The following is a 19,639-nucleotide window of genomic DNA, read 5'->3' as shown; positions in this document are numbered from 1 at the left end:
TCCCAACTCAAGATCCTGGTCAAACTTTTCCAAACAAATCAACACAACAAAACATCATTTACATAAAGACTACTTAAAAAGAGCAGAAATGACAATCTCTGTGCTTAGGAGCTTGGAGTTCTGAGTAAACACAGATGGCAGTAAGCCATCTTATCCAGCCTGAGGGAAAAAAGAACTTTTCACAGGAAAGCAACTCTAAAGGATTATTTCTGCCCTGGGTATCATAATTTGTGACTTTTGTTAAGTCTTATGGCAAAAAATGTTATGACTTTTGGCATTAAAGAACCTAAAAAGTCTGTTGCACTCTTATGAATTATATTTATGTAATCTGATAGTTAAAATTGTCAAATAGAAGCATTATCTTTAACTTGAATGGGAAAAGGGTATGAGTTAAATTAATTTACAGGGATTATTCTTACATAAGAAACGACTCATATGGACCATAGCTATATTAAGCGAAAAACTGTAAAGTATTTGGAATCAAAGAAAGCAGGAAATTAAAGCCTAACAGAGCAGTGGAAAGAGCACCAGACTGAGAACAGAAACATGCAGATTTCAGTCAACTTTTGATTCTTACTTGTTAAGTAATCTTGGGTACCTCCTCTCTTCGTTTGCTAACTTGTAAAAGCTATCTGAATGCTAAGATCCCTTCCAGTCCTAAAATTATATACAGTTATATACTTTTTAATTGCATTTCTAAGTTACACATGATGTTTTTCTATTTTAATTGATATAAACTTGTAAGCTCCTAGGGCAGTGTCCCACGTAGTATGACAACTCTAGGTCATAATCATTCACTGAATTGACCTTAACAATTTCACTATGACTTAAATCGCAATCCACAGACCACATTTTAAAAAGTAAAATGACTATTTACTATCTTCACACTCATCATCTGGCAGACATTTCAGTAGAAAAAAAAAACTCATCCTGTTGCAATACTAATGAAATGTTACTTTGTAGTGTTTTTGGGTTTAATTTTTTTTTTTTTTTTTTTTCCCTGAGATAGGGTCTTGCTGTGTCACCTAGGCTGGAGGGCTGGTGCCATCACAGCTCTCTGCAATCTTGAACTCCTGGGCTCAAGTGATCCTCCCACCTCAGCCTTCCAAATAGCTGGGACTATAGGCATGTGCCACCATGCACAGTTTTTTCATTTTTTGTAGAGATGGGGTATGGCTATATTTTGTAGATTTTTTAAAATATCACCTCCTCTCCTCCTTCTGGTATACTTATGATTAGTTGATAATCTCACCACTGGGTGTCACTTTTGCTTCAAAAGAATTCAATCCAAACTAACCTCAATAATTAGAATTTGATCTGTAAGATACTTATCCCTAAAGTCTCAAAATTTAGCTCTTACAATTTCTTGCTGTAACATGGCTTCAGATGTTTCTAGGCTTCAAACACAGTGCAAACAAAAATCAGCAGGATTTCTGAGATCGTAGGTCATAAAACAATCCTCTGAAATCCCATTAATATCCATACACTTTTCAGTACCTACATCGACAGAAAGTAAAAAAAGTGACATATACAGAAAAACAAACAAGTGTGCATATTTGGGTATAAAACACTGGGATCCCTATATAATAAATGCTGTTTTTCTAATACTACTACTTCTAGCATTATGAGAAGATAAAAGTAATATTCAGAGACCAAGAAAGTAGAGAAGTAATGACTTTTAGACTACTTATGTTGTCACTCCAACTGTCAGCAACATTTGGCAGTGATATCCAATTACATAAAAAGGGATCTAGGAACTGATGTGTGATTTTTCAAATTCAGAATAAGTGAAGGATCTAGAGTTATTTTCTCTTACCTAAATATGAACAGTTAACCTTTCCAATAAACAAACAGATATTAAGATAATGGTTACTGCATCTAGAAGTATTTTCCTCTCATCTCAGATCTTCTCTTCTCTCCACAACAAATGCTACTACTAAAGGAATTTATCAAATGGAGACAACTCAAATCATTTCTGGGACTTTACATATAACACACACACACACACACACACACACACACTTTATCATGTCCCTCCTCTTCCTCTAATCCTGTTGAAAAGATTACCATGTCCTTCTCCTCCCTTAATCACTGCCATGAGTCATGGTTACTAATGGGACCTGTTACATTCCTTGGGTTTGCTGAAATAGAAAAAAGTTGTAAGCCACTGACTTAGAAGATCCATCTAGATACATTATTCCCATGATGCCCTGGACTGTTTCCAAGAAAACAAAGTTAGGTTCTGGAGAAAAGTATGCCTGCAAAAGGTAAAACTTAAAAAGGATCAATGCTGTGGGAACTACTGTGGCAGTTTCACAAGCCAAGGGAGTCCCAGTTCCTCCTGCTGGAGCAAAGAAATACTTGCTCTTGTATTTCTGAATTGGAAACAAAAAAGCCTTTTAACCACAAAAGTGATAAAACAGACATTAGGCATAAATGAAACAATCTTAATCACACTATAATTTAACTGGAGAATGTGTAAAATATGACTTCCATGGGTTGGCCTGGAAACTATCCCTCTGAAAAACACCTTCTGTGTGGAAAAATGCATGTCAACTCAAAACAATTGACTTACACACAAAATTTAGAAACAAACCTGCTGGACAGTCTGGATTTTCCCAATGTATTTCTGCAAGGTTGACAGCAAAATGTCATGCTTATATATTAAATTAAACATATCACTAAAATCTTAGATTCAACTATATATTTATTCTCCTATAAGAGTTTATTAGGATGGACGTGGTGGCTCATGCCTATAATCCCAGCACTTTGGGAGGCTGAGGTGGGAGGACCACTAGAGGTCAGGAGTTTGAGACCAGCCTGGCAAACATGGGAAACCCTATCTCTACTAAAAATACAAAAATTAGCTGGGCATGGTGGCACGTGCCTATAATCCCAGCTATTCGAAGGCTGAGGTAAGAGAATCGCTTGAATCCAGGGGATGGAGATCGCACCACTGCAATCCATTCTGGGCCATGGAGTCAGACTCTTAAAAAAAAAAAAGAAAAAAGAAAAGAAAAAAGGGATTTAATTATATTTTACTCCACAGAAATCACTTTTTATTTTTTTGAGACAGGGTCTTGCTCTGTCACCCAGGTTGGTGTGCAGTGGCACAATCTTGACTCACTGTAAGCTACGCCTCCCAGGTTCATGCCATTGTCCTGCCTCAGCCTCCAGAGTAGCTGGGGCTACAGGTGCTCGCCACTACATCTGGCTAATTTTTTTGTGTTTTTGTAGTAGAGATGGGGTTTCACCACGTTAGCCAGGATGGTCTCAATCTCCTGACCTCGTGATCCGTCCGCTTCTGCCTCCCAAAGTGTTGGGCTTACAGGTGTGAACCACCGTGCCCGGCCAGAAATCACTTTAATAAGAACCACTTGCCTTTTTCTGGGCAATTGCAGCTCGCTGAAGTTTCTCCTTAGCTTGATTACACTTTTCTTCTCTCTCTGTGATACGCTCATGAAGCTTGTGCTTTTCTTCCAACCACTGTATCTGTTTCTCTTCCAATGTCCTGTCAGAAGAATGTATGTAAAACATGGAAGCTAAATAAGTTGTTAGGATTAAATAGGATTAAATATCACAAGTATAAGCAAACTCACTACCTGCCTGACCACATTTTTAATTATCCAACTGCAGGCCCTCCTGTATGGCCACTTGTTTGCAAATCCCACCATTACTGAGCACTTCCTGTGAATAAGGCACTGGACTTAGAACACTATGTGTATTGTATCATCTGTTCTTTACAAAAATCCCAAGTTAGGTGTTTCTGTCACCTTTATACTTCTGTCCATTTTACAAATGAGGAAACCGAGGATTAGAGCAGTTAGCTAACTTAAGGGCTCACATCTAGTTAATGGCAAGACAAACACTTGATAACAGGTGTGAAGTATAATAACCATCAAACTACAAATATCTGTCCTCATAAATTTGGTTTAAGAAAATCAAGCCTGGTATCAAATCTTAATGCAGTATGTCTTCTGACTAGAGTAAAATGCATATGAATGATAAAATAACATCATAACAACTTGTATTTTTAAAGCTATTCTGCATACTTTATATGATTTTTTTAATATTCCTACTATAGGCAGTACAAATGAAAATAACAAACCCTGAGAAGTTAGATTACTTGCCTAACGTCATACAAGATTTTAAGTATCTTAGCTGGAACTAAAATCACGTTCCATTGACCCTTCGTACAGCTATTTTCTTATATACAATTCTATGAATATTATTTAGAAACCAATGATTACTTACTTAAATTTGCTAGCTACACTGTCATAGAATTATTAAGCTCGTTTCAATCAACCACTTGAGAAATCCAAGCACATGTTTTTGGTTTTCACAAAATAAAAGAAAAATAAGTTGGATCATCTGAAATGTCACAACATGCTATGGATATTTATCTTGCTTCCTTCCTTTTCTTGAAATTCAACCCCATATATAAAAGCATGGACAAACCTTAGAATATGTAATAATAGAAAAACTGAAGAAACACAGTTTTATGTGGCATGGTGGCCTTCAGAAGAAGAAATTTGAAAAGAATTATGTTTTGTAGATTAAAATAAAAACTTACTTATAAGGCAAACATAAAGACAAAGCAAATACAAAATAGTACAGTATTCTACCACATCTAAACAAATGTTTCCAGAGGGTATAAGATCTTGAACATCACCACAATAATTTTATCCCTACCAGTTTTACTCCATACTATCTACTAGTAACAAATTTTAAGACCAAAAAAAAAAAATAAACAAATAAATTAGCTTTTCAAAGAAAATCCAAGAGACTAGTTCTAGAAGGAATTAAGTTTTGCACATCAAAAACAAAACAAAACAAAACAAAAACCATTCTGTTCTCTGGCATTCAGAAGAATAGATTTTTGAAGAAATGTTTTCATTTAATCAATGAATAAAAAAAGTTTTCTTTGAGGTTTTTCAGAATACTATGCTGTCAGAATTTTAATATGTCTTAACTTTACCTTTTTTAAAAGAATTTGAGTCAGTATAGGTCATTCTATAGAAACATAAAGTACATTATTACCTCAGTATACCACTGTATACTATTAAAGTGTATTTGTAACTAGTTTCTAAAATATAATCAACATTGGAATCATTACTAACATAACTATATGTTATATAGAAAAAAGAAAAAATAGTTTGTACATAAAGAGCAAACTCTACTTTTCAGCTTCTAGTTGCGCTTTTTCAGCTTGGCTTCTAAAATTTCGGCATTCTTGTTTTAATCTCTCCACCATTTCCTTCAGCATTTGGTTTGAATTCAGCAAGTCATTCTCTGACTGTGCAAGTGAGGTCACTTGGATCTGCAAACTACTGATTTGCTTAAAAGAGAAGAAAGAAGATAAAGGCCACTAAATAAATGCAGTAAGGTATGAGAGAAGCAGAAGATACTAAGCATCTCCCTTTGCAAATACTCCCTCAAGCTGGTGTGCCCTTGAAGATGCCCCCTGAAGGAAATAACAAATAGCAGCACCTAGGAGCATTTCTTATTATAATCAGAGACTATCAAGAAGTATATTCCTCAGTCACTGAGTCCCCTCCCTCTTCTTCCCAAAATATGAAGGCCAGGAGAGGTATTGGGAATGGACAGAAAGGTTATCAGGGGGATTAGCAGTGAGATGAGGAAAGGGAATCCAGTGATTAGAGTCAGTCTCCTACCACTCTAGCCTTCCCCTACCTCCTACGGAAAAAAACTGATTTTAAAAGCAAGTCAGCTGGGAAAGCAGCTAAAAAAAAATCCATCCTCCTCTTCCCACATACCCTGAGATCAGCAACCTTCCAGAAGTTCTACTCTCCAAGCAATCAAAATTGTTCAGTGTAAATATGAGAAGGATCACTCTCACATTGTTTTTAAAAGGTTTCCATTCATGTGTCCAGTGCTGGGCAGAAGAAAGATGCTCTGGGAAATCAAATAAACGCTACAGATTCCTTGGCCTCTACAGCCATTTACCAAACTGCATACTGTCACTCAAAGCTTTTTTTCCATCCCAATTTACCTTTATCTGGGAGTACTTTTTCTCATGAGAAGTCTAATTAAAGATTAACAGGCTAGAAAGATTCACACTCTTCTAAATTATATCTAAATAATCTTTATTTGGGACAGTTATATATACCTCCCCCACAAACTATTTTACCAATTAATAAACAATAAAAGTTCTTATTTTCCTTTCACTTCCTTTTATCTCTCTTAGCCATTTTCTGAGAGACATTTCAGAGTAAAGACAGTCAAGAGATAGGGATCAAAAGAACCTATTATGAGATTCAAGGGTAAAAAGAAACAAGATTCTTATATAATAGTGTAAATAAATGGGTAATAATCCCATTACTTCCTAATGGTAACAAAACCAATTCATATACGATTCTGAAAGTCCACAGAGCAATTTTTAGCAGAATAAAACTAAATAGTATGTCTCAGATTTCTCTTTTAGAATGAATTTCTCCATGTAGAACTATTCACTATTTTTAACTGGAGTGGCAAATATTAAATCTGTATTACAGCTGCTTGAATAAGCAACCTTCAAAGAGCTTAATACCTCTCCACATGCATAGCATGACAGAAAGCTCAAACGCCAATGATACTAAATAACTTCTCTCTGGGTATCAAACATTATGTCCATCTAGTTAAGACTTAGAAACCATAACTGCACATGAAAAGCAGTACCAACTAGCATATGAGCATGAATTCTAAAAATGGATTCCTACTTCATAATTTATAGGGAAAAAAACAACAACAAAAAACAAAATAGAATTCAGAAAAGATCACTCCTCTATGTTTTACCCAACTTTATACAAATCTTTCCTGAACCCAAATAACTTTAATTATAAATACAAATTTCCTTCCACAAATACAAATGTTGGATTTCATAGGGCTATAGCAAAAATACCTCATGATATAAAATTACAAGTCAATCACACAAGTAACTTAAAACCTGGATATTTCTATTGAGTTTTTAAAATTCAGAATATTAAAATACTGTCCTTATAACTGTAATTTAAAAAATTATCATGGGCCACAGCATAAGTAAAAAAAATATATATATATCTTAAGAATAATACCAGTTAGCAAAAGAAGCTTATTAAAGTATAGAGGTTTAAACATTTTATCTTTACATATTACCTCCAACAACATGTTACCAATTGTGGTTAGAGTCTAAAAATACTGATTGCAAATCTTTTTTTAAATTTGCAAAACACAAATTTAAAGAAGCACTTGAAAAAATAAAAGGAAAATATTTGCTAAAATCATACCTGTTTTAGGTCAGAATTTTCATTTTTTTCCTTCTCTGCATTTTCAATAGTCACAATTTGTTGTTGCAGTTTTAACCTAAAAATCACAACCCAACAAAAGACATTATGAAGAATCCACGATTCATTTATTTCACTGAATTAAACAGTCATTTTATTGAATGCCTGCTGGACACCACTGTGCAAAAGCACAAATACAACCAAAGATTGAGACTTTGAGAAGCTAGGTTGTGTTCACATATAACAAAAATGTAAAACAAATTACTGTTGTTGTGATAGGAAAATCTACAAACTAGGGGCATAGAGAGGATGAGAAATCAACTATGTCCAGGGGTTCCAGGGAATGCTACATGGATAAAAACCTGACAGGTAGGATTCTGATATACATGAAGAACAGCCTGAACAAGTGGTCTTTCATGGAAAATTATAGAATGTGTTGCTAAGGCATCAGAAAGTAATCTAGTTTAGGAGAGGCCAACTTACATCCATATAGCATTTTACAATTTACAAAATTCTTTCAGACACACGCTACTTCACTTTCATTCTACAAGGCTACAGATTTAAAAGAAAACTAATACAACACACCATCCTGTATTCTATAAAATATCTTATGGAGCTTTTCATGCCTGAGATGAATGAATACTTAAACATTTGCAGACTCTTCAAAGGGAATAATACATCTACAGCCAGATCCTTAAAATGCAGAGCAGCTCTAGTGACCAAATGAGTAACCTCATGAGGAAGACATTACACTAATTAGGTTTGGCAGGATAGGCCCTGCAGCCTCCTCCCTTTCAAAACTCTCCAAACGCCTATCTCAAATACAATGCACTCGGCACCTATTTATAGCTTGGTATTATTAGCATGTCTTATCTGCCCAAGTAGAATGTGTTTATCTGGACAACACTCTCAAGAACCTAGGTCTGTGCTTTAAACACAATAAGGACTCAATAAACATTTGTTGGCAGACTGAATGAACCAACCCAAATCATGGATTAGCCGTGTAAATGTGTGAGATGATTGGATAATATAACATGAAAAAAACCTGAAGATAAGACTCATTGCTTCCTGAGACGTTTACATACAAATGCCAGAAACGATGAACCTAAAGAGGGCCAGTCCTTTTCCTTTTGCTCCACTGTCAGTACCAGTCACACTCTTATTTCATAATTCTAGTTACATGATTACTCTTTCAAACTTTCTGTGCACTTCCTCCATTAAATGTTTATGAATGTTACCAACTGGGTGCCCCTTTTTTTTTTTTTTTTTTTTTTAAGTAAGAGATGTGATTGCACTATATTGCCTAGGCTGGCCTCAAACTCCTTGGCTTAGGCAATCCTCCTGCCTCAGCCCCTCAGCAGGGTGGCTAACTTGGGGTTTTTAGGTTACTGACTTAGTAAAGGTTTCTTTCCACAAAATCATGAAGATGAAAACGGAAGAGAGAACACTGTAGGTCCCAGTTCAGGCCCACAGTTAGAAAACTTAGGTCCTAAGTATATCCTAGCTCCAGATGAGAATCTGGATACAACTGGTAAATTAACAAGAAACATGACCCAGTTAAGAAAGTCATGGCCTAATGCTTTCTATGTAAGTTACACAGACATGAAGAGAAACAATAGTGCCCTGCATACAAAAGCTGAAGCCAAAGAAACCAATGGTAAAGAGTATCTGAAAAATCATTAAAATATGAAAGGATGGGAGAAAACCTAAATGAAATATGAACTAAGTAAAAGCACCATTGTGGTAGACTATAGAAGATGATATACAACAAGGCCTTCTTCAGTTCATTTTGTTGAAGCAGTACTGGGTTAGAATCTAAAACTAATTTTTTTTAAGAAGAAAATTAGTCCATGATTTAAGATCATTACATTTAGGATTCTATGGGATAATGGATCTTAACTTAAATAAGATAGGAATAAGACTAATGGTATTAAAGTTCAAAAAGGCAGATAATGTTTCAAAAGACAGTGCTGTAAATTTAGGAGTACAGTATCTCTTTTTATTAGGTTTTGAATACTCAAGGTGTGTCACAATAAGTCAAAAGAAAATATACCTTATAATAGACACACAAGGAACAGAAAAAAACTGCAATTAACTTTCATTAGAGGATAAGTTGAGGCTACATAAAAGAGATGCAATTTGAACTAGATCTTGAAGGAAAAATAAGAGTCCGAGATAGAGAAATTAAAGATATAGGTGACAAAGAGTGTAGAGGAAGTAGAGATATGGAATTTAAAGCACTGTTCACTTAAGAAGTAAAGGGGGAAAGGACATTTTCAAAATAGAAAGGGAGGAGAGAATGGATGAAGATACCGAAATTCTAAGATGGCAAGAAGTTGAGAAAATTCATATCCTTTGCTCATGTACAAGTAAGAACATCAGATTCCAAGCTGAAAAGGAAGCAAGGGAGCCAGGATAATAGGCTGGAAGAAAAAGAGAAGTCCAAAGACTACCAATATCAGTATCTTCAGTGAGAGTAGCATGGATAAGAGAAAGGAAAGATATTTACATCTTTGAAGTGATCAGTTCTAGGTGACGACAAGGTCCAAGAAGTGTCTAGGTGTACAAGATGCTAAAGTAGGATAAAGATAAAAGAATGCCACAGTGCAGACAGAATAAACTATAAGGCTAAGGTGTTGGGTAGTTCAACGCTATGAATACATAGTCACTAACAATGATGACGAGAGAAACAAAACAGAAAAAAGTTGAGCCAGATATCAAAGTCCTCAGTGACTATTAAGGAATACACTGTAGGTCATTAACTGGAAGAGATAAAAGACAGGTTTAAAACTGGATGCAACAAATATCAAAGAAAAAAATCACTTTAACCATACTCAAACAATGAACGGGAAGCGCAAACGGGGTTTACGAATGTTGATTTCTCTTCTTGGTCTCTTGTTGCAGGAGAGAGGAAGGAAGAGTAATTTCTACCTAAAAGGCGTTCCAGGTTATATGCCATGAGAAGAAAGCAGTTCTCAGCAGGGGGAGAGGCATTCAAAAAAATGTTGAGATTACAAAAAAAGTTATTGGTATCAGAATAGGGATTCCAAAGGCTACAGTGGAAATTGTTAAAAGTTTTAATGAGTTAATGAGTAGGTGATAGGGAGAAATCAGAAGGTGAAGGATGAGTAAGTGGGGGGAAGAGTAACTATGAGATCAAGTACTTTATACTTTTAAAGCAATTATAAAGTAGGTGAACTGGAGGGCCAAGTTACAATAGACAATGTAGTTATGAATGAGTTTAAATGGAAACTTTGGAATAACATTAAGGTGGCGCTATTTCAAGTTCCCTTCAAAGTACAGGGAAGTCAGCTGTAAGGATCATGGTCTAGGTCTTCTGTGGCAGGCAGCTGATATACTGATATATACTATTTCTATTTTTTTTTTTTTTTTTTTTTTTGGAGATGGAGTTTCGCTCTTGTTGCCCAGGCTGGAGTGCAATGGCGTGATCTTGGCTCACCACAACCTCGGCCTCCTGGGTTCAAGTGATTCTCCTGCCTCAGCCTCCCAAGTAGCTGGGATTACAGGCATCCACCACCATGCCTGGCTAATTTTTTGTCTTTTTAGTAGAGATGGGGTTTCCCTATGTTGGTCAGGCTGGTCTTGAACTCCCGACCTCAAGTGATCTGTCCTCCTTGGCCTGCCAATATATGCTGTTTCAACATTCAGCAAATATTTATTGAGTACCTATACATGCTGAGCCCATTCTAAGTGTTGTGGATACATCAGAAAATAACAAGGACAGAATGCCTACCCTTGAGGAGTTTATACTCCAACAGTGTCGTCTGATAGAGCTTTCTTTGATGGTGGAAATATTCTATAATCTGTGCCTTCCAATATGATAGTCACTAGCAACATGTTTGTGTGACTGAGGAAACTGAATTTTAATTTTTTAAAATCCTAATTTAAATTTAGGTTTCAAGAGTCATCTGTGACTAGCAATACCATATTGGGCAGCAAAGCCTCTAACGTAACTTCTTGGCTTCATTTAACGTGAGTCTCTGTTACCAAAGGGAAGCAACATACAGGGCAAACAACAGAAGTTGTAATTGTGATTTCTCTACTGTCAAAGAGTCCTACAAGTCTCATGAGAATAGCAGTGGCCTTCTCATACCAATCTTCTGAAAGCATGGTTCTTGCTTGTGAGCACTGGAAATTGACACTGGCCATTATTAGCAAAAAGAAACTTTCCTGAAAGAGTATAAGAACCCGCCCAAAAGAGAACTAGAAAACCAGAACCAGGATACAATAATTGACAGGAATCACAGGCAAAGACATGGCACAGGCCTGCCTGGTCCTTCAAACACTGGCACATATCCTTTCATCCCTTACTTCACAGTTTAAATTCTTGGGAGAAAACGTGTCCAAAGGGCCAATATAACTCTTCTCAAGATGCAGTGTAAGTAGAAAGGTGGATATATTAAATGATAGCTTTTTGGTTTTTTTTTTTTTTAAAGCAAATATCCACTACTGGCAACAAAGAAATCCAAACTGATGAAATTTAAATGTTTATTAAAAGTTTAAGAAAAAAACAGAAAGCTCCAAATGGAAAATAATAGCCCTGGCTTTAAGCCATGCAAAAAATAAATTAAGGGGGTATTGACTACAGGATATCATAAATGTTCAGGTTCTCTTTCCTTGGTTATTACTATTTCCCCAAAAACCTCCCCCTACTTTTAATATCAAACTGCACATCATTTCCTTCCTCTTCCTTCACCCACTCCACACAGAGACATGGGCATATAATCTTGGCTGAGTCAGAGTGCCTGATACCCACAATCGCCCTGGTAGGTCCAAAGATGAGCATGTGAACCAGACCCAAACTTGTCTCTAGTTTTTTTTTTTGTTTTTTTTTTTGTTTTTTTTTTTTGACAGAATCTCACTCTGTCACCCAGGCTGGAGTGCAGTGGCACAATCTTGGCTCACTGTAACCTCCACCTCCCAGGTTCAAGCAATTCTCCTGCCTCAGCCTCCTGAGTAGCTTGGATTACAGGTGGTCATCACCACGCCCCACTAATTTTTATATTTTCAGTAGAGATGGGGTTTAACCAAGTTGGCCAGGCTGGTCTCGAATGCCTGACCTCAGGTGTTTCACCCGCCTTGGCCTCCCAAAGTGCTGGGATTACAGGCGTGAGCCACCATTCCTAGCCTCGACTCTAGACTTTTTAAACTTGAGTTTGCTAACAAGAACTTTGTCCTCTTGGCTTCAACGTATGTTCCTAGCATCACAGAGATAGAACAGCAGACAAAGGAGAGAGAAAATAAGAGAAGAGGAAGAAAAGAAAAGGAAGGGAAAAGTCACTATTACCTAATTACATTTGAGTTCCCAGATCCAGGTGTCCGTGAAACCAGCATAACCCTTATCTTTCCCACAATTGTGTAAATGAAGAAAGTCCCTTTTGTTGTGCTTGCATTAGTTGGAGTTGGGTTACTGTCATAACCAAAAGTTGATTACATATTCTATTATATTTAAACTCCTTTAATTTTTACATGGTCTTAATTTGCAAATTGAATAAATGTGCAGTGGAGCAGCCTTTTGAAATACAGTACTTTTACAAAAATAATTTTTTATTACTCTTGGCACTATGATAGGCTAGTGGTAAAAAAAAAACACTTTAATGAAGAGAAAAGACTGGTATATAATTAATAAAGGATCTGTCAAAGCAGTGATTTATATGTAATAGATTAATATTTACTTATCACAGATATATATTATTTGTAAATAAATGGATATTTCTGCTTTGCATGATTTATACTTTCCATTTCCTTAGTAAGACCTTTTGCTCCACAGATAAGTCTCCGATCAATTTGTCTCTGGTTATCTAAATAGGAGGTGTTGCAATTATGATCATTTTAAGGAGTGATCACAACAGACCTGGTTGATGTAGCTGGACTTATAAATCAGTAAATCATAACTGTCAAGGAAAAACTACCACCACAATTGCAGAACATTAAAAAAAAAAAAAAAAAAAGTCACGCCAATCGTGTGAATTAATCCTGCTAGATTTTATGTTGGTTACTATGTCTTTTTTTAAAAATAAGTTGAGGTCATTTACATATTATAAGTCAAACTACAGAGGAATCAAAGAAAAATTATCAATGTGACTAACAGAATAGAAAATTATTCATATTTAAGAAAAGCTAAAGGAATGAAAGCTGTTTTATATAGCAAAAAAACTAAAAAACAAAACAAAACCTAAGGGTCAAGTTCATTATTGTGTTCAAGTAATGACAGAATGCTGAACATTTTATCACTATGGCAACAGAAACCCAAAGCAGGAGAAACAGGCTTAAATTCTAACAGAAAAGATTCTAACTGGCCAAATTGTGGGATTACAATAGGATAAAACACTAGAGTAGGATGCCTGGGGAGGGTCTCCCCCATTTTCTGGAGACTGTCAAAGACAGATTTAAAATCTACCTGTCCTGTATATGTCCTAAAAAATGTACCCACCTAAAAGCAAAAGGACAGACAAGATTGGTTCTTAAAATCTATTACAGATTCATGCTTTTAGAATCACAGCCACTAACACTTTAAATAAAGTTATGAAACCTAAGTAAATAGTTAAGTACACCTCTGCCTGAAGTAATTCTTTCCTAAGTAATGCAGATCAAGAACCCTGTCTCAAAACATAGCCTATCACTTAATGAATATGATTTTTAAAAGCCACTCAAACTTTATATAATTAAAGATGTCACTAAGATATTAGAATTTGAAAAGCAGACATAAAGAATTTCCAAGTGTTGAAGATAACAGCAGATGTCTAGCTCTGTGTTATCCATATATTCTGCAAAAACAATACAGAAAAGCAAAGAGAACAAATAAAGCCACACAAAACCATACCCTTAGCATAACTGGCAGACAGAAAATGCCCAAAACCTCAAAGTACCTGTAAGTAAAATGAAGGAAAAAACACCAAATCCCAGCAAGTGATCTCTCCCATCCCTGCCTGCAAATCTTTGTAGGTAAGAGCTCACTGCATGTGAATGTACTTAATTTGCCCATTAAAATAAAAGGTTTAATTTATTAAAATTTGGCCCACAAAACAAGACCCAATTAAATGCTATATACAAAACACACATTTAAAAAGCAAAATGATTCAGAAAATTAAAAAATAAGACAATAAAAGTATACCAGGCAAATAGAAACTACATGAAAACAGAAGTGGTGATATCAGACAAGTCAAGCAAAAAAAAAGACAAAGCACTTTTTAATGCTAAAAGCTACAATTCACCCTTAAAATAGAACTGCTATGAATATTTATATTCTGCACCAAATACCATGAAACTCACCTCTATGAAGCAAAAACTACAAGACATACAAAGAGTCACATATAGAAACACAGTAATAAAAGGAGACTTTAATATATCATTCTTTGTACAAAACAAATCAAGTGGACAAAAAATAAGCAAGTATACAGAAGACCTAAACATCACAGTTAACAAGGTAGGTCGTGTGTGTGTGTGTGTGTGTGTGTGTGTGTATAACTTCATACTCTTTTATAAGACTCTTTCCATGTGTTTATGTAACACAATAACTGACATATACTATAGGACAAAGTGACTATAGTCCTATAGTCGCTGGGCATGTGACATGTCCAGAAAGTGAAGCTTAAGAAGACACCCATTCTAAGACTCCTGCAAGTGCAGGGTCGGCACATGAGACTGTTTCCTTAAATTTTGCACCCTGGCTGCCTCACTTGCTTTACCCTAGTCTTGCCCTTGATAGATTAGGATACAAAGAAACATCAGACTGTTCCACAAAGTAGAAACAATACAAAAATATTCTGATCACAATGCAATGAAAGTAGAAATTAACTTTTTAAAAAGGTTCTCCTAGCTGGAAATTTAAAAAAACTTCTGTTATAGACTGAAACATGTTCCTTCAAGATATGACTACATTTGGAGACAGGGCCTTTAAAGAGACAATTAAGGTTAAAGTCATATGGGTGGGCCCTAATCCAATGACTAGTGTCCTTATAAAAAGGATAAACACGCCAGGTGTGGTGGCTCACGCCTGTAATCCCAGCACTTTGGGAGGCCAAGGCGGGCGAATCAGGAGGTCAGGAGATCGAGACCATCCTGGCTAACACGGTGAAACCCCGTCTCTACTAACAAACACACAAAAAATTAGCCGGGCGTGGTGGCAGGCGCCTGTAGTTCCAGCTGCTCCGGAGGCAGGAGAATGGCGTGAACCCGGAGGCGGAGCTTGCAGTGAGCCGAGATTGCGCCACTGCACTCCAGCCTGGGCAACAGAGCAAGACTCCATCTCAAAAAAAAAAAAAAAAAAAGGATAGACACAAGCAGATGCAAAAGCACAGAGAAAAGGCCACGTGACGACAAAGTGAGAATAAGGTGGCCGCCTGCAAGTCAAGAAGAGAGGTCTTAGGAGAAACCAAGCCGGGCAATACCTTAATCTATGACTTCTAGTCTCCAAAAACTGTAAGAAAATTAATTCCTGTTGTTTGATCACCCATCTGTGGCATTTTATTATGGCAGACTTAGCAAACTATTACATCTTCTGTTAAATAACTCTTTGGCAGAAAGAAAAATACAAATTAAAATTAGTGAATTTCTTTAAAAATAATAATTAAAACACTATATAATGATAATTTATGGAATATAGTTAAAGTAGTGATGAGAAGAAAATTATTAGCACTAAATACTCTTACCAATAAGAATGAAAGAATAAACTGTAGTGAAATTAAATTGTCAACTCAAAAACAACCAAATGAACAAAGTAAACTAAAAGAAAGCCCAAGGTATATAACATGACCTTAGAAAACTCTAAGAAATCAACAAAGCAGCTATTAGAAAATATGTGACTTTAGTGAGGTCACAGGATTCAAGATCAATACATAAAAGTAAACTATATTTCTATATGCAATGAACAATTAAGTCAAAATGAACTCCATTTACAATATATTTAGAAATGAAACTGAATAAAAGATGAGCATGATTTATACAATGAAAACTGCAACACACTGATGACAGAAAGGAAACCTAAATAAATGGAGAGATGTATGATATTTTTGGATTGGAAGACTCAATATTGTTAAGGTAACAATTCCCCTCAAATTGACCTAAAAATTCAATACAATCCCAGTTAAAATTTTAACAAGATTTTTTTAAAAAGGTAAAAAAACTGATTAAAAAATTAATATTTGAAAGGCAAAGGACCTAGAAAAGCCAAAATAATTTAGACAAAAAAGAACCAGGTAGAGGACATGCACTACCTGAATCAAACTTACTATAAAGCTACATTAGTCAAAATGGTATGATATTGGTGTCAAGACAAAGATCAGTAAAATAGAACAGAGTCCAGAAATAGACTCACACCTGTAATTCAATGGGGGAAAAGACAGTCTTCAAAAAATGGTGCTGGAATAACTGGATACCTACATGAAAATAAAAAGCTTATGTGTACCATTACCTTACACCACATAAAAGTTAACATGAATTAGACCTTAAAAACTAAAGGTAAAAACCAAATATTAATGTTTTAGAAGAAAACAAATATCTTTTTAACACAGAATTAGGCAAAGTCTTGAAGAGAACACAAAAAATACAAACAAGAAAAAAATTGATAAAGTGGTGTGGTGTGGTATTATGATGTATATATATTGGTTTACATATATACATATGGGTTTACATCCATAGTTCCTGGCTCATAACTTCCATAGCCCTTGTCCACATTTCCTAAGGGACTAAAACAATACGCATATCTTTTGTTAACCATATTTGGCCTTTTGTTCATGGTTCAGGAGGCAGCTTCAAAACAGCCTCACAGTGATAAAGGTGAAAGACAGTCTTTGGCTATAATACTGGGGTGCTCTGGGCCTCAGAAACAGACCTCAGAAAACAGAATCTCTCTCTGACCTTCTGTCCTCCTTTTACCTGCACCTTTTTCTCCCCAAGGTAGGCCACACACACTAAAAATATACTCTAATCTTCCCTCACCTTTCTGTCTTGGAGCTGGTCATAAAAAAATCCTCTGAATTACCTTATCTGACAGTAGGTCATTAGACCCCCATTTCTGAAGAGGTCCTGCCCCTTACCCAGGAGGAAATAATGCTACACAGAGCGGCCAAGAAGAATCTAAACACACAGGACTTGTTACGATTCTCTGCACAGTCTATTAGTATTAGATCATGCCCTTTTTGTCCAATAAGATTTCCATACGACTGTCCATTCTTCAGTCATGTCTATCCAATGAAGTCTCCAAAAAAGACTCAAGAGAACAGGGTACCGCAAGCCTCCAGACAGCTGAACTCATGGAGGATTACATGAAGGTAAAAGAACTCACCCATGTGCTAGAAGAATGGCATACCCCAACTTCAGAGGAACAGAAGAAGCTCCTGAGCTCTGGACCCTTGAGACCTTACCCTATTATTTCTTTTCTTATTTTTTCTTTTTGTTTTTCTTTTCTTTTCTTTCCTTTTTTTTTTTTTTTTGAGATGGGGTCTTGCTGTGCTGCCCAAGCTGGAGTGCAATGGCCGATCCCGGCTCACTGCAACCTCTACCTCCCAGATTCAAGCAACTCTCCTGCCTCAGCCTCCTGAGTAGCTGAGATTACAGATACCTGCCACCATGCCCAACTAATTTTTTTGTATTTTTAGTAGAGATGGAGTTTCACCATGTTGGTCAGGCTGGTCTCAAACTCCTGACTTCAGGTGATCCACCCACCTCAGCTTCCCAAAGTGCTGGGATTACAGGCATGGGCCACTGTACCTGGCCTATTATTTCTTCATCTAGCTGTTTATTTGTATCCTTTAAAAATATCCTCTTCAAAAACCTGGGAAACATAAAGTGTTTCCTTAAGCTTGTGAACAACTCTAGTAAATTTAGCTGAAAGAGAAGGTTATGGAAACCCCAACTTAAAAAGTTGGTCGGTCAGAAGTTCCAGAGATCTGAAAGTGAGACTGGTGTCTGAAATGGGAAAAGCCTTCAACCCACAGGATCTGATGCTATCTCCATGTAGAGAGCAGCAGAATCAAATTAGAGTAGAAGATGTCAGGCTGGTGTCCACTGCAGAAATGAATGCTTACTTGTTGATGGGTAGAAATCCATACATTTGGTCACAGAAGTTTTCTGCATTGTTGTGGTGTGAAAACACAGGAAAAAAACACCACACAAGTAGATTTTATAAAATCCACTTTCAATATACACAATTAAGTAAATGTGGCCAGGTGCAGTGGGCTCACGCCTGTAATCCCAACACTTTGGGAGGCCAAGGCAGGCAGATCACTTGAGCTCAGGAGTTCGAGACCAGTCTGGGAAACACGGAAAAACCTTGTCTCTGCTAAAAATATAAAATTTAGCCAAGCACGGTGTCGCACACCTGTAGTCCCAGCTACTCGGGAGGTTGAGGTGGGAGGATCACTTGAGTCCAGGAGGCACAGGCTGCAGTGAGCTGAGATGGTACCACGGCACTCCAGCCTGGGCAACAGAGCAAGATCCTGTATCAAAAAATAAACAAACACACAAAAAGATGCTAACCACCACTAGTAACAGAGATAATAAAATAAATAAATATATATACACACACACATATATATACACACACATACATATACATACACACACAATTGAGTAAATAAAAAGGCAAGTCATAGATAAGGAGAAAATATCTGTAAAATATGTATCTAAGAAAGAGCTTATATGTGTAACACATAAATAACTATTATAAATCAATAAGATAACTTCTGAATGTAAAAAGTGGGCAAAACAGTTGAACAGAAACTTCACAGAAGTAGCTTATAAGCACATAAAAAGATGCTAACCACCACTAGTCACAGAGACAATCAAATTAAGACCACAGGTGACATGTTACAACATATCCAATTGGAATTATTAAGACTGAAAATAACAAGTATCAGTAAGGATGTAAAACAAACAAAATCCTCACATACTGCTAGTTGGAATGAAAAAAACTTTGTCAAGTGTTTCTACATTGGAAAACAGTATTTCTGTATGTTATAAAAGTAAACATATACTTACCATATGACTTAGTAATCCCATTTCTAGGTATTTAACTAGGAGAATAAAAACATATTTCCACAAAGACTTGTAAATGAATGTTCACAGCAGCATTATTCATAATAGCCCCAAACTAAAAACAACCCGACATTTGTCCATCAAGAGAAGAATAAATAAATCATATTATATTTATCCAATGAATACTAATCAGCAATAAACATATGAGCTACTGATACACTCAGAGCATGCATAAGTCACAGGTTGCCTAATGCTGGGACTCAGGAAAGGAAGTCAACTATAAAGAGACATGAGGAAACTTGGGGTGATGAAACTATTCCATATTTTTATTGTGGTGACGACTGTACAACTGTATACAAAATGGGTGAATTTTATTTTAG

The 19,639-nt window shown here is 36.1% G+C and overlaps 1 protein-coding gene across 2 annotated transcripts in view; it reads right to left on the bottom strand.

Moving 5' to 3' along the window:
* The window catches only part of CEP83 (centrosomal protein 83kDa), a 105,664-nt gene that overhangs the window by 21,939 nt on the left and 64,086 nt on the right, over window positions 1–19,639 (bottom strand). For both annotated transcript variants that reach the window (XM_011993160.1, XM_011993159.1), the window contains exons 10-12: window positions 7,266–7,341; window positions 5,181–5,338; window positions 3,382–3,511 (exon numbers count right to left, since the gene is read on the bottom strand). In XM_011993160.1, the coding sequence (XP_011848550.1) occupies window positions 3,382–3,511; window positions 5,181–5,338; window positions 7,266–7,341 (364 nt within the window). The remainder of the gene's footprint in view (window positions 1–3,381; window positions 3,512–5,180; window positions 5,339–7,265; window positions 7,342–19,639) is intronic.

The sequence above is a fragment of the Mandrillus leucophaeus genome, unplaced genomic scaffold (assembly GCF_000951045.1).
Source record: "Mandrillus leucophaeus isolate KB7577 unplaced genomic scaffold, Mleu.le_1.0 Scaffold427, whole genome shotgun sequence".
Taxonomy (NCBI): domain Eukaryota; kingdom Metazoa; phylum Chordata; class Mammalia; order Primates; family Cercopithecidae; genus Mandrillus; species Mandrillus leucophaeus.
The sequence above is the reverse complement of the archived record's forward strand: the minus strand, read 5'-3'. Positions and strand labels throughout refer to the sequence as shown.